The sequence below is a fragment of the Lobosporangium transversale genome, assembly GCF_002105155.1.
Source record: "Lobosporangium transversale strain NRRL 3116 chromosome Unknown BCR41scaffold_9, whole genome shotgun sequence".
NCBI lineage: Eukaryota > Fungi > Mortierellomycota > Mortierellomycetes > Mortierellales > Mortierellaceae > Lobosporangium > Lobosporangium transversale.
Genome location: NW_019028987.1, coordinates 525,754 through 540,523, shown reverse-complemented (window position 1 = coordinate 540,523; position 14,770 = coordinate 525,754). Strand labels below are relative to the sequence as shown.

The 14,770-nt window shown below is 43.3% G+C and overlaps 6 protein-coding genes across 6 annotated transcripts; 1 reads left to right on the top strand and 5 right to left on the bottom strand.

Moving 5' to 3' along the window:
• Positions 1-434: 434 nt before the first annotated feature.
• Positions 435-1,758, top strand: BCR41DRAFT_420366 (hypothetical protein). Its single transcript, XM_022029888.1, has 2 exons — positions 435-1,011; positions 1,121-1,758. Exons 1-2 carry the CDS (start codon positions 610-612, stop codon positions 1,637-1,639), a joined length of 921 nt encoding a protein of 306 aa, XP_021883629.1. The 5' UTR covers positions 435-609; the 3' UTR covers positions 1,640-1,758.
• A 325-nt stretch (positions 1,759-2,083) lies between these two features.
• Positions 2,084-3,268, bottom strand: BCR41DRAFT_394139 (regulator of volume decrease after cellular swelling-domain-containing protein; the record flags this gene model as incomplete). The annotated part of the gene is made up of 3 exons (XM_022028622.1): positions 2,084-2,646; positions 2,764-3,026; positions 3,132-3,268. 3 exons carry the CDS (start codon positions 3,266-3,268, stop codon positions 2,084-2,086), a joined length of 963 nt encoding a protein of 320 aa, XP_021883628.1.
• Positions 3,269-3,444: 176 nt separating this feature from the next.
• On the bottom strand, positions 3,445-5,858 carry BCR41DRAFT_384911 (transferase family-domain-containing protein). Its single transcript, XM_022027618.1, has 2 exons — positions 4,074-5,858; positions 3,445-3,962 (listed from the first exon to the last, which is right to left on the bottom strand). The coding sequence occupies exons 1-2, from the start codon at positions 5,813-5,815 to the stop codon at positions 3,452-3,454; spliced, it is 2,253 nt and encodes a 750-aa protein (XP_021883627.1). The 5' UTR covers positions 5,816-5,858; the 3' UTR covers positions 3,445-3,451.
• Positions 5,859-6,259: 401 nt separating this feature from the next.
• On the bottom strand, positions 6,260-9,337 carry BCR41DRAFT_349216 (WD40-repeat-containing domain protein). The gene is made up of 9 exons (XM_022023429.1): positions 8,545-9,337; positions 8,292-8,383; positions 8,027-8,150; positions 7,847-7,909; positions 7,264-7,760; positions 6,961-7,177; positions 6,743-6,852; positions 6,539-6,652; positions 6,260-6,442 (listed from the first exon to the last, which is right to left on the bottom strand). The coding sequence occupies exons 1-9, from the start codon at positions 9,236-9,238 to the stop codon at positions 6,311-6,313; spliced, it is 2,043 nt and encodes a 680-aa protein (XP_021883626.1). The 5' UTR covers positions 9,239-9,337; the 3' UTR covers positions 6,260-6,310.
• A 142-nt stretch (positions 9,338-9,479) lies between these two features.
• On the bottom strand, positions 9,480-13,342 carry BCR41DRAFT_333802 (hypothetical protein). Its single transcript, XM_022021909.1, has 6 exons — positions 12,734-13,342; positions 10,798-12,646; positions 10,586-10,687; positions 10,331-10,503; positions 10,107-10,237; positions 9,480-10,010 (listed from the first exon to the last, which is right to left on the bottom strand). Exons 1-6 carry the CDS (start codon positions 13,134-13,136, stop codon positions 9,582-9,584), a joined length of 3,087 nt encoding a protein of 1,028 aa, XP_021883625.1. The 5' UTR covers positions 13,137-13,342; the 3' UTR covers positions 9,480-9,581.
• On the bottom strand, positions 13,274-14,735 carry BCR41DRAFT_246679 (hypothetical protein). The gene is made up of 3 exons (XM_022020161.1): positions 14,700-14,735; positions 14,178-14,555; positions 13,274-14,055 (listed from the first exon to the last, which is right to left on the bottom strand). The coding sequence occupies exons 2-3, from the start codon at positions 14,500-14,502 to the stop codon at positions 13,412-13,414; spliced, it is 969 nt and encodes a 322-aa protein (XP_021883624.1). The 5' UTR covers positions 14,503-14,555; positions 14,700-14,735; the 3' UTR covers positions 13,274-13,411.
• Between the last annotated feature and the right edge of the window lie 35 nt (positions 14,736-14,770).

Below are 14,770 nucleotides of genomic sequence, written 5' to 3'. Positions count from 1 at the left end.
GCATGCTCTGGATGTCTTTGAAGTAGAATGTTATTCGCGGATTGTATCACGTGCTGTGGCTCACTCAGTTACAGATAATTACCTAATTGACGACGACAATCCTCGGGCGAAGCTCCAGATATGTCGACATGCAGACGCGTTTTGATTCGCTAAATTAAAAGACAAAACAAAAAACATGTCAACAGATGGGACATGATATTTATTTATTTGGCACTTCTTGAAGGAGAAAAGAGAGATGGACATTTCAAAGTATATTGATGAACGAAAGGACTTTTACCAGGAAGGGCATAGAAAGAGTTCAGTTAGAGTAACTGTCTGTGCATAGTTGCTCAACATGAACTGTGTTCTGGCACAACTTTTTTATTTTTTTGTTCACTCCGTCTGTTCCTTTTGTGCGCGCACAAATGCATGCACAAGCTTTTTTTTTTTTTTTTTTTTGATATTTTCCTACTTTCCTCATTCCTTAACTTTCTTCCATTTCAGATTCATTGTTCACATTCAACCCCTCTCAAGTCTGTTTTACGGAACTCGAATAGTTCAAAACACGTTTATCATCCCATCCTCTCTCCTTCCTTTTCCTCCGTTTTCCTTGCCTCTTGGATCATCACTATGCCGATATTACGATCCCTACCTTTGAATTACACTCTTCGTCAACCTGCAATAGAAACACGGGAAGTACCAGTAATAGAGCAACAGCTTTCCGCTTCTGAACAAGCTCAAGAGGCTGAACGTGGTCATGCTGTCCGTTTGGAAGAGCAGGACCTAGGTGAATACTCTCTTGAACTCTTTCAGCTGCGCCTGCAGGCCTTACAAGATCATATTACTCAACATTATCCTCCGACCTTCGTTTATATTGGCTCGTTGGTGTCAATTCTGGTGATCCTGTTGGTCTTTCTGACCACCCTCCTAACTCTTCATGTCGAGGATGGTAAACCATGGGTGTTGGGATTGATCGTTATTCTTATCCTCTTGTTCGTCGCCAAGATGTTGTTTCTTTCGAGGATCGAGCAGGTAACACTACTCTTTGCATATTTGGTATTCGTGATGGAAGGCAAAGTAAGATGTATGGAACACTCTGATTGATCCTTTTGTTTTCTTTTTTAAACATTTATTATATAAGGCTCATAAACATATAACTACGTTCCTGCAGTCCTTTAATGATCAGGACATGTCTCATTACGGCGTACTCTACCGTATCCGACCTAGCAGCATTCAATATCCCTCATCATCCTCTCGTTGGATTATCCGACTTGTATACCGTCTCAACCTTGGCCTTCCTTTATGGACAATAGATTTGATAACCTTTGATCACATTGATCAGTATTCCTTTCAGGATCATCCTGCACAAAATCCACATGCTTCAATTGAAGAAATTTTGGCTAGAGAAAATGAGCTTCCTTCTTATCGCTCCAAAGCCAACGAAGGTATCATCTCCGCGCATCAACAATCACATCTGGAAATTGTCCTGAGTGAGGCTCAACCTCCTCAGTATAATGAAGTTGTTTTGGAAGTGGAAACGCCTCCAGTGTCATTACCGGCATTGACATCAACATCAACATCAACATCAACATCAACATCAACATCAACATCAGCATCAGTATCGGTATCGGCACCTGGTGCATCAGCTAGATCAGCTTGAGCTCTTCAGCACCCCCTTGACTTGACCTGGCTAATTTTTGTATATACCCAACACAACAGCTCATATCGAGTAATGGATTCGTTAAAAACACAATATGTAAACTATAGTAAATAAATCTTTCGCCTTGATTCCTTTATCATTATTATTACTACTACTATTATTATTATTATTATTGTTGTTGTTGTTGTTGTTGCTGATGTTATATCTTATGACTTGTCTTCATTTGCATCTTCGAATGCATCACAATTATCAACAATAGGGACGAGTCCATGAGGATCTTGGATCAAGCTCTCCATTTTTGCCAAAACAGCCTACTCCAAAAAAAAAAAAAAAAAAAAAAAGTAAGATAGAGTCTTTTGACAAAGAGATTCTTTTATTATTACGATTTGTTGTTTTTGAAAATGACACTGTAAGAAGTTGCGGATGTGTTTTTTTTTCTATTCATTAATGAATGCGCCACATCTTCGACCGTGCTTCTTGTGATTCTTCCTCTGTATACTCTTTTGCGTCTTCATTCTCTCCTTCTCCCACTGGATCCATATCCTGATCATTTCCACCTTCAGCCTCCTCCCGTACACGCTTTCCTGGTATTGCTACGGCCGTTTTGCCAGACACATTCTCCTGTTGTTGGTGTTCTTTTTCATTCTGACGCCATTGATTGACTATTACCTGGCCTTGTTCACTCAGCTCGAACTTGGCATCGACCTCGGGATTACCTGTGTACCACTCTCCATTCTGCAGATCTACAGCTGGAATTGACTCTACTATTTGATCGTCAGTTGGCTCTGACGCTATTGCGGCTGCGCTTGTGGACGATGGCGTAACTTCAGTAACTGTAGGGCCATTTGGCTTTGGAACATAACCCCCTTGAATATCTGCATCCGCATAGAGCCCGTCGTGATCATTCTCATCGTCGTACATTTCATCCTCATCCATGTTGTAGTCCTCAGCGTCCTCATCCTGATGAAGCGAAGCACAATACGATAGGCTTTCATAGATCGTGTCCACTATTAAAATACATGCATCATAAATGAAACCACATTCAATTAGAACATGATACGCTTCAAGTCAGCATCGGAAAAGCTAAAAGAAAAAAGAAAATCGAATATAAAAAAAAAAATTACATGTAGACACATCAGCTGGTGCAAAGCTAAGTTCTAGGACAGGATCCTCCTCATCGTCTTCCTCCTCACCATCCCCAGTCGTGGAGTTATTGTTAGTGTGGCCATTCCCATTTAAGGACGGCCCAGACGATGCCAGAGAACCCTCAAGCTGACAATAAATACTTGGTCCAACATGTGACTCACGCGCGATAGCGTGGATAATAATGGATGGATAGGGGATCGAGAATCCAGTATTAGATTCAGTAGAGAAGAAAGAAAGACATCTTTATGACACGGTTGAGGACCAAAAATTAAAATAAAAGTTAGAGAAAGCTTTGCTTGAAGATCAAGAGGATCGCCCTTAATACTCTTGCAGGTTATTCACATACTCATCAGCAATATAAAGAGTGCCAGGATTCTGGATCAGTGTTGATGGCGGGGTAACATGGAGCGAAATGTTTTGCTGGGTATAGCGGATACGTGTCTCACCAATGGACGGTGCCTGACGGATAATTGTGATGGTCATGGTTGATCAGATTGATGTTGAAAAAATGAATTTTCTCTCTCTCTCTCTCTCTCTCTCTCTCTCTTTCTTTCTTTTTTTTTAATGTGACTGTTTATGCAATCGCATTGTCATGACAAAGTGGCTGTGCGATTATTGAGTGTTGGACAGATTGACAGAGCCTTTTTCTTTTTTTATTACTCGTCGTCAGTATACTACTTCCCAACCATTACCACTACTCCCGCCATCAGGCTCCAACAGACCTTCCATGAATCCTCTATGGATTTTTTCGAAATCTTGTAAATGTTCATCCTGCAGACCGAGATAAACATCAACCCCCGTTTCACTAATGGCCTGTGACTGGCTACTTCCCATATCCCTTCCCATGGCTGTAGAAGGTTCGCTACCCATGATAACACACATGCCTTCACCACCCCCGAAGCCCCCTCGTCCAATCCGGACCTTGCAAGGACGTCCCTGTCCAAAATCTGGTGAATACATATCGAGTTTGCGGAACGACCAAACCATAAAATCATGTCCAAAAGGGTTGTTACTATCTGTCTCAATCAGCTGTGGATTATCCTGCTTTTGAATCCAATTAATGGCCGACTGTATTTGCTCCGGTGTTTGTAGTAAAAGTTCATCGCGCAGCAGTCGCGACGGCAATGACAGTGGTGTCGTCAGCAGCGAATGCACGGGCATTTGTACAAAAATCGATCTGCAAAATCGAAACATTACACAGAAATGTGAGAAAATACATAATTTTGTACCACAATTAAAAAAAAAAAAAAAAAAAAAAAAAAAAAAGAGAGAGAGAAAAAACACCTACAGAATAGCATTGCCAATAAATCCTTCTGGGATGGCAGGTACGACTCGGTTTCGAATATCCATAACAACACCACACATCAGCTTACAATCTGGCTCCATCCTTCGTGCGATCGTCGACATCTTCCACAGATATGCTATTAGAGAGTCACCTGTCGAGACCCACTTATCATTAATTTCTTTGTCATCTGCCGCACAAGCTGCCGCTGCAATATTTTGTTCAGACGCCAATTTTTTGATTCGCTCCAATTGTTCCGGCGAGAAATGGAAGAGGCGGAAACTGGAGCCTTCACGATCAGTAGACGCTGCCTCTGATATATCTTCGATCGGTACCTTGGGTTGCTGTTGCTGTAGATGTGGCTCTTGATTTTCAGCATGATCAATCTTAAAGGTTGGGATGCCTAGGGTACCATTACTAGGATGTAAATGCAACGATTGCATCCGTTGCTGTACTCGCTCGAGAGCTGCAGGATCCCTAGGCATGCCTCCCTTGCTTTCATCTGTCAGATCGTTATATTGCTCAATATCTCTATCATGCTCTTCATCATCCTCATCGGCATTGTCATCATCGTCTTCTGAGTGTAAATCTGAGTCCCCCAGACCTTTATCAATAAGATCGCTGTTACCCAGATTGTTATCAAACAAGATAGGTGGTGGCGGAGAGTTGTTGATTCGCTGATGTCGATAGACACCTCCGCTACCTGTATGCTCCTCTCCGTACTTTTCCAGAAACGCGCGATCCAAAATAGGATACGGTGAGAAATCCTTCCCCTGAGTAATATTTGACCATGCGTCCATGAATGAAACTAATGAGGTGGCATCCATAATGGAGGAATCCATTGCTACGCCCATAATCAACGAGTGATCTGAAGTGTAGGTAAGCTGGATGCCCAATAGAGGAGGATCTCGCAGTGAAGCAGGATACAATCCCACGGGGAAGAGTTGAGGGGGTAAAACAGTATCCTGATAACCTCCTTGACGGATCTGCATCATAGTGACAGTGGTATCGGCTACTGCAAAAAGGACACCGCGGTCATTGCATTCGATGTACTGCCCCTTGCTTGTGCTTTTATTGTTGTTAACTGATGCGGCCGATGATGTCGAGATGGATGGTTGGTCGTTGCTGTTGTTGTAGAGTCGTCCTGCCAATGGAAAGAAATCATTCAGGACCAAAGCCAAGGAGGCTTGCAGTAGCATGGGATCCATGAAAGGTGACTGATGATAATGGTAGTGATGGCGACCTTTGAAGTCTCCCTTCTTTTGGGAACCTACAGGCGAAGAGAATATCTGCGGGGAAGGCGGGGAAGATAAACCTGATGCTATTCCTTCCTCTCGTCCTAAAGCAAAGGACGATGCTGAGGGTAAAAGATCACTCTGCTTGTTTATGTCGAAAAAGTACAGTAAACGGGTATAGATACGTGGTTTCGCAAGATCAAGACTCGATAGTTGCACACGTGGATATTGCATGGTGACGGGCGACACATTGGCGTCATCAGAGGCATGCTCGCCTATCTTTGCTTCGCCTTCTGTGTTTACCAGCTCAGGCTCTGTTGGAGTGATAGGCTGGACTAACTGACGGTATCGAAGCCTAGTGACTGAGGTTGGCCGGGTTGAATGCAACGAAGACGAGGACGGTGACCTACTAGTCATAAAGGTTGCAGTACCCACTGTAGAAGGACTTGAGGCAGAATCAAGAGACCTTGTGCCATTTTTCTCAGCCTCTTGTCGCATGTGTTCCAACGTCATGAAAATAGTATTTATGAATAAAAAAAGAAAAAAAAGAAAAAAAAAAAAGTAAGAGAGAAAGAAAGAAAGAGATAAAGATATAGTGTGTACGATATTGTTATATGAATGTGTTTTTCTAAGAGGGAGAAAGAAAGAGAGGAGGACAGACAGAAAGAGGGATGGATGAATGGATGGATGGATGGTTGGATGGATGGTTGGATGGTTGGAATGGGATGAGATCAAGAAAATGAAGCCAGGAGATTCAAAACATTTTTCTAATGCACAATGCTTCGACATTCCAACTCTCCAACTCTTGACTCTGTCAGTGTTGTCAGCTCCGAAATGATGTTGATGCTCCTATTTTGTTACTCCTTTTTTTTTTTTTTTTTTTTTTTTTTTTAAATGGGTAATACTAACTCTCTATTCAGTGCTCATTCTATTCATAAGTATTGCCTCCCTAGGTATTGGTATATTATTTTTATTATTTATCGTGTTTTATTCACCATTGATCATTGATCATTGACTCCATAACCGAACTGTCGAGTCCTGTCCGCCAGATGCCAGCACTGAGTCACTAAACCGTACGCAATTCACTGCATTCGTGTGTCCCGTATAGTACGAGTGCTGTTGTGCAACACGGTCGTAAATCTATTACATCGAGTGATATCCATCTTCATTAGTAAATATCTCAATGATATCAGAATGTACTCCATATTAGCTCAATAATGACACCAAACTCCTTACCTTAAGGCTCTTTCCAGAGGCGGCAACTATCTTAGACATGTCAAACTGTAAACTGTTGACAGAATCCTCGTACTGCAAAATCTCCTGTGTACCTCCGGTTCTGAGATCCCATAACTAATAATAAATCAATCAAACTTTAGCAAATCGACAACGCCAGAGACTATTTCATAATGGCAAACAGAATCAAAAGCTGCAACTTTATACCCTAATACTCTTGTCCATGCTGGCACTAACAACATGATATTCATCAAACTGCAATGAGGTTACAGGCCCCGTGTGACCAATAAGCGTGCGATGCGATTGGCCAGTGCGGACTAAATTAAAAAATAAAATAAAACAAAACTGACATTTCAGTACACTCTACTTTGCTCATAGTCCTTATAATATATACTTTTTTTTTTTTTTTTTTTTTTTTGACTTACGATCCCACATACGAAGACCACCATCAATCGTGCCGCTACAAAGCGCATATTGCCAGAACTGCAGACTTCCCACAAAGTTGTGATTCTGAAGGTCATAATCCATCCAATCTGCCCGCGAGTTGGAAGACCCCATTGCCCAGAGCAAGTCCATTGTTAATACACATTGTCCAGTTGTCAAATCCCATTCCTTAATTGTTTTATCATTGGATCCAGAAAGCTATTGGATTGGGAGGGGAAAAGAAAGTTAAAGGCAGTCAAAACAGCATGAGACAAGGCCAAATCCGATTTTAACGGGACTATTACCAGTTTATTATCTTCGAAATATAAGCAGCTCACTGGCCCAGTATGTCCACTAATTGTGTTTGTCCAGCAATCGTTCAATACCACTAATGCGCCCATTGGTGGACTGGAATGCTCTCCGGCAATAATAGATGAGGCCCCATTAGTTTTGTCGGATCGATAGTTAGTTTCGGACGACAATGCAGACCTGTCTTGAACCACCTGTGTATGGTGAATATCGGTAAGATCCCATATTTTGATAGTATTATCTCTGGAACCTGTTACAAGTGTATTCTGGACGAGTTGCATGCATTGAACATAGTCTTCATGACCTGGTAATTGACCCAAGCACTTCAAAGTGGAGAGATCCCAAATGCGCGTCGTATTGTCCTTCGATGCAGTTACCAATGTACTATAGGGGCCATTCAAATCCAAAGATGTGATGATCCCGTCATGTCCATAAAATACGTGCATGCATGTCCCAGAGTCGTGACACTCCCCTCTATACTCCAATTCCAAAGCTATATCAAGACATAGACTTCATTGATAAGTATACATGAAGCTCTCGACAAGTTAATTCCGCAAGCATAATCCACCATTGGCTTACGTCCAACATTCTGTGCATTTGTCCTCTCTGAAATCGAAGCCAGCGTCCCATTCAAATCTTCCACTACACAACAAAAAAAAAAAAAAAGAAAAGAAAAGAAAAAAAAATTATGGTCACAATTTAAGTATTAAAAGCCAAATGTACTTCTAAAATGGTGAAGATAGTCTGGCGGCTACTTACAGGTGTCAGCCAAATCATCTTCACGCTCTGTTAATTTACTAAGTTTGTACTCAAGGTTGGTTTGCTTAGCCATCAGTGTCTTGATAGATGCAGTCACTTGTGCTAGTTCTGACTGAACGAGAGCCTAACAAACATTAATCCAAAAGAGAAAGAGATAAGTCCTTTCATTAATTCTTATGCTTTCATTTCATCACTTATAAACTGATTAAACCGTGTTGGTTCCTGAAAAATAGACATGTCTGTATATCTCTATATCTCAAGACACCTTTTGGGTCTGCAATTTGACCTGCTCTTTGATCGTTCGCTCTCGTTCGTTCAACAATGACGAAAACGCTTTGCTCGGATCATCCTCGTCCACTATTGGACGCGACATCAACAATGGATGCAGAGATATCAGCAACCATGACAATAGCAGAAAGAGCGGCAACCAACAAGGATTAGCCACTAGCAACTAAGCATTCTACCCTGCTTCGATATTCCAAAAAATAAAAAATAAAAATAAAAAATAAGTCTCGTACCTTCCCCAAAACCATTTTTTCTTCCTCTGTGTTGACTATTGCCCTTCTTTCGATCCTTCGAATATGGTTGATGATGTCTTGGATATGTCGCTTTGAACCCTTGGAACAAGGATACCCTCGATGCTGAATCTGGAATTTCCTCTTTCAGTAGTTGCTCTGCAGGGATGAGTGTTGCCTGACGTGATCCTGTAAGGGCTAATGCCTGAGCATTGGCGGTAGCACGTCGTAAATATTGTGTTGCCATCAAATGTGGTGCCATACTTGACAGACCTGTCAGGGATGCAATTCCTGTCAAGTCCCCTTTTACCGCCTGTGCAGTCAGAGGAGAAAAAACTATATCGCTAGTAGTGGAGAATGTGTTACGAGCAGACGAAACAAAGCCAGAGGCGTCAAATGTATGAAGCAATTCCATGATTCTATGTCGAGGTCTCTGTAGCCCTGAAGAGACTATAGAGGAGAGTGATCTTCCTGTGGATGAGATTCCAGAAATGGTATGAAAAATCACTGAGGAAGACTGTTGTTGCTGTCGCTGCTGCTGCTGTTGCATGGGTATTTCAGTAATGGATCCTGAGGGTGCCATGGAGTCTATCCTTGCCAGAGAAAAGTCCGTTGCCGATGTTTTGTGATGAGGGGCTGAATTACGAGAAGTCGTAGCCGAAGTTGATGAAGAAGAGGGGGAGGCCGAATGATGCATAGTTCGCTCTGCATCAGAAGGAAGGCTGGAAACAAATGGCCTTCTGGTGGACACGGCGGATCCAGTAGAATGCCGAAGGGGACAACCAACGCAGGTGACACAGATACTTTTAGTTAATGTAATGTTCCCTTACACCTCTTCCTTTATGAATGCATTTCATTCAAAATAATGCTCCACATGCAAACATTCATTTGTGGATATGCAACTCATCCCCTTCACGCATACTGATTTGTAAATTCATGCATGATAGACGAACTGTAATGCGTCTTTAGCTCTTTAACTCCATTAGTCCCTTTTGTAGTTTAATTATTATCATCGCCATTTAACTTATATCGTGAGGTGCTCAAGAATCCAGAATTGGTGCTCTACGGCGCGTATTCCTCTCTCTCCGTGGACGAGTTGCCAAACTATTGCTTGCCTTCCATTCCGCTGGCAGTTGAAATCTAAAGCTTGGATTCAGGACTTCCGGTGGGAATTTCCAGTATTTCTGCTGATATTTAAGGACTTGATGGAGAGACGACACAGCCATAGAGTTTGGCTTGACGCTATTTAATGTCCCCTGGAATGATGCGAATGGGAATGCACGCGTTGAAGCAGTTGCGGGCAGTAAAGAATGAGGAAGTAACTCCTCCAGACACGCGGTTGCTGACAAGGCCAAAGGCTCAAATTCATAGCCACCCTCCAATGACAATATGACGCGACCTCCCGCTAGCGTCTGGACTAGACGTGTCAGCATCGCAAATCCCTGTGGCGAGACTGTGTATCCACCAATCTAAAGTGATTTCATTCCATTATCCAGTCAATTAAGTAAAGACGTGCGAAAAATCTATGATTTTATCACTCAAAAGAGAGCGCATCTAATACTTACATTGGCAGCATGTCCGTCAGCTGCATCAAATCCTGCAGACACAAAAACAAGGTCTGGCTGGAACTGCCTTGCTATTGGTAAGAGAACATACCAAAACGCAGCAATATACTCGACGTCGCCCATTGCTTGTCCTACACGAAGTCAAAAAGTTAATTACAAATTAACAGCCATGACACCACATAATAAGCTAATGAGTATGTGTCCATGATCTAAAAACCTGTTACCTCGACCATATGAAGACCAAGCAATATTCACATTTGTGCCCTCCCCTGCCTCCTCGCCACATTCATCGGGGGCTCCTGTAAAGGGATAAAAGTGTCCATTATCCCACCGATGAAGTGAAATATACAGGACATTGGGATTTTCGTAAAAGATTTGCTGTGTGCCATTCCCATGGCTTTTAAAAAAGAAGCACAAATGGTGAGGATCTCATTTAAAGAAAGAAAGAAAGAAAGTATTACAATGGCTAAATCCCTTACTGAACATCCCAATCGATAATCAAGATCTTTTGAATAGTTAGCGGGTATCTTGATAACGTTAAGTTGACAGCAACGCCAACATTATTAAAAAAGCAGAACCCCCTATAGTTTCAACAACATAGATAATCAGTTACTTCAGTATGAGCTTACGAAACAATTCAAATGAAAGTGGAAACAAAAAAAAGAAGAAGAAAAAAGAAAAGGCCACATACATAGCCTCGTCCTCCTCAGCATGATGCCCTGGGGGTCGGATGATCGCAAACCCATTTTTGCACCGTCCGGTCACAACTTGGTCCACTAGGTTGATTAAACAGCCTGCAGCAACCTTGGCTGCAGTGCTTGAATGGAATGGATTCCATGTCGTGTCAACGGCAATACCCAGCTGTCCACAACTCATGGTAAATGTTAGCCCTGGTGGTTTAATGATCGAAGTCTCATTCGTAGGCTCAGGTGCAGGCGACAAAGCCTGATGCCCTTTCTTCTTCGTTGGCGACTTGGTTGCTCCAGGATCCTTTTGAGTTTTGTCGAATTTTTCGAGTTCATCATATTTCTTATCCTTGCTCTTATCGATGGATATAGACTTTAGACCTCCTTCAGCCTGCGACTCTGGATCCTGGTTATCCTGGCCCCTTAAGGCAACTACATTCGGGACAGCTGATACCCCCGATTGCCCTTGCATACTCCTCGATGCTCTCCTTTCGCCTACAGTAAGATTCGCAGTTGAAATACCAGACGGAAAGCGCGCTTTTTCAATGGTTTCGTCATTCACACTCTTTGTCATTGAAACGTTCCTCTCTTGTTCACGCACAGTGCCCTCGGCAGCCCTCAAACTTAAAGGAGAGATATGCTTATCGTCACCCTCAAGTTTGGACATTATACGCGGCGAACCTGAAAGTTGACCCGCAAGAGTTGGGTCCATTCCACCAGCTACAGCAAGAGCCGCCTCGCTGGGGGCAGGACCAGGCTGGACTGGTTTATCATCATCATCATCATCATCATCGTCGTCGACCACCAAAGCGGCCTTCTCTGCATCATCAGGGGCCATATCCTCTTCTTTTTGTGCAAATAATGTCGAAGACATGCTGACCAGAGATGACATCCTGATAGCTGAGCCTCGCATACTTGAGCGCCGCCTTCCAAGAGCTGGTGAATGTACATCCACTTCCATAGGATCTCTGATGATCTCGGAGGGTGTCTGCACTATTTCCTTGTCACCCGTCCCCACAACTACTGGTGAGATTTCAGATGCCTCAGAAAGCATAGTGGGATTTAAATCAGCTCCAACTGTTGGGACAAGAATACTGCCTCGATGGCTTTTTCTCGGACGGCCACGCCGCACGGGTGTTTTGGCTGCAGTGGCCTCTTTATCATCTCCATCGTCCCCCTCTCCTTCGTCTGCCTCATCCTCTTCATCCTCTATATCGTCTTCAGTTTGCAATTCTGGGTCCTCGATTCCATTTTCGAGTGCATACTTCTTGTTCTGAGCTGCTGTGCAGCAATAGTTACGCACATGCGTATCCGTATGCGCCGCCACCAATTCCCCGATAGTGGCCTCTCTTCCTTGGATCCATTTGACGAGGCTGAGCATCCCGTGTTTCTGGAATTGGCATAAAATTTCGACCAACCTTTCAGGTTGCTCTGGGTGGTGTCTTTCCTCTGGGTTTGTGCCGCATTGGCATTTATGCAAAAGCATGCGGCGGTCATATGCAAGTCCTGTGTGTCGTCGGGCTATCCGGCCAAGGTCAGAGTAGTAGAACTTTTCATAAGCGATCCAGTTCTCGGGGGGCTCATGACCATTAGGCCCGTATCTTAAGAAGCTACTGCCAGTAGAACAGGCACGAAGTTGACTGGGTTTAACCCATTCATCATGATGTGGTGAAAATCCCTCAAAGTGAATAAGGACGGATTTAGGGTTGATGTGGTCGTGCGGATCGTCTTCAAGATCAAGAACACGCCCTGCAAACCACGTTCCGTTTGTGTCAGATTTCATGGATTCCACTAATTCCCCGATTTTGAAAGGCCGTTCAGTCTTTGTCCGTGATTTTTTAGAACGATCCATTCCTAAAATAAGCAACAGCGTTATAAGCATAAATAGAATGCAAATAACATTTACAGAATATAATAGTATATCGAACGTGTCAACTGTACCTGGCGATTTTGACTTTTGCAAGTTTAAGTCTTGCAGCCCATTCCTGACATCAAAATGATCGTCATCCAGTGAATCGTCATCATCATCATAAAAGTTCTGACCCTCTAAAGATCCATGAGAAGATGTCCTTGACATCTGATGACCCAATCCCGCATGTGACGAGCTTAGAGCAGAACCGGGTAACAAAGATTTTTTGCCGCCACTTGCTTTAGTAGGTCGTCGCCTGCGTTTATGACTGCCACTTGAAGAAGCACTAGCGTTGCCATCACTATCCTCAGCAGAAGTATGTCGTAAGGCTGAAATATTCGAGTTCGCAAAACGCGGCCTATCTAAGAAGCTAGGACTCATGGCTCTATTGTGATAAAGGTGTTGGTGTTGGTATTGATGCTGAGGTGAAAACATGGCGTGAGATTGGTATGGTCCTGACCCATGTGGATCAGAGGTATATTCCTAAATGAAATAGACAAATATCAACAATATACTTTTTAGTCGTGAAAATGTACCCAAAAGGGGAAACAAGGGGTTTGAAATAGTGCGTTCGGCAGAAGTGACAACAAATGAAAAGACATCCAACAGAAAGGATTGGTTCATTTAAAAATGCAACTACTTCGTACAAAGGAAAGCATGAGCTGTGTACGTGACGATGTGTCAAGAAAAATGCATGGATTCAGTCAAGATCAAGGATAAAGCCTTACCTGCTGCCGGCTGAAAAGTTGATCCTGTCCATTGTTAGTACTGCTGGTGCTAGGATAGTAGTGGGTATGAGGATATGATTGCTGGTACTGATATTGAGATGGATGGTTGGAATAGCCATGTTGGGAGGGTGGTGAATAGGGGGAACTATATCCTTGATGATGCTGTTGCTGGTATGATCCAGAGCCATGATATTGCGAGGATGATCCATCATAACCCTGTGAAAGATTAAGCGGAGCATCAGGTGGATATACGTAAGCGTGCCTTTCGGATCCTGACTGCCGTACATCAGATTTCTGGCTTCCATGCTCCATATGCTGTGCCGGCTCAATCCTTGGAGAAGGAGCACTCGCTGTGTGATGAATAATGGGAGATGATGGTGCGGACCCGTTCTTGATTGATGGTGCCTCGCCCATCAGGTAGCCTCTGTTTGCTCGTTCCATAGCCTCCCTTTCACGGTCTCTTTTTTCCATTAGCAGAAAACTGTAAGAAGAAAGATTAAGTCCCGAAGGTGGCGGGACAACAGGGGGAGGGGCGCGGTGGGTGGGAGCAAAGTACTGTTGGGACTGCGGCGCTTCTCCAGGCAAGGGCGTCGCGGCAGAGGCCGACAAGATAGGTGACGCCGCGGCTAAAAGGGTAGGCAAGGCAAATTACATGTTTCAGTACAAAGGCATGGATTTGCAGTGGCACACAAAATGACCTACAGATTTCAAGGTGAGCAACTATAACTTGATTCATCGCGTCACTTACGTTGAGGTGAATAGTGTCCTTGGCATGTGTTATAAGGGGGCTGTAGTTGTTGCTGGACATGAGGCCGATTCTGTGGTCCGGCGTGCTCAAGGTAAGGTTCATGAGATTGGGCATGATGCTGCTGGGGATATGGCTCTTGTTGACGGTGATACTGATGTTCTTCGTGCTGAGATGGCTGCTCGAACGGACGTTCCCTAGAGTGATATTGCCAGTTGGGCATATCTCTTTCGTTCGTCGCGTGCTCTTCGCGATCAATACCCTGAGTGGACGCTCTATCGGGGTCAGGATCCTTTTGTGCGGGAGACAGCAGGAGTTTCAGGTCCATGAGGCAATTTGTAAAAAAAAAACGAATGGGATTCTCTGATGACAATGATTTCTCTGTCGCGTAAAAAAAAAAAAAAAAAAAAAAAAAAAAGATACAATTATTAGATAATAACAATATAATGGTAAAAGGGAATGAGGGATGACGCGAGGGAGTAATGGAAAGGGAATGGAGACAAAGAAGGAGGGAATGACAATTACCAATCCATGTAGCCAAGGCGAAGGCGAAAAAAAAAAAAAAAAAAAAAAAAAAAAAGTGAGAGAAAAGAAAG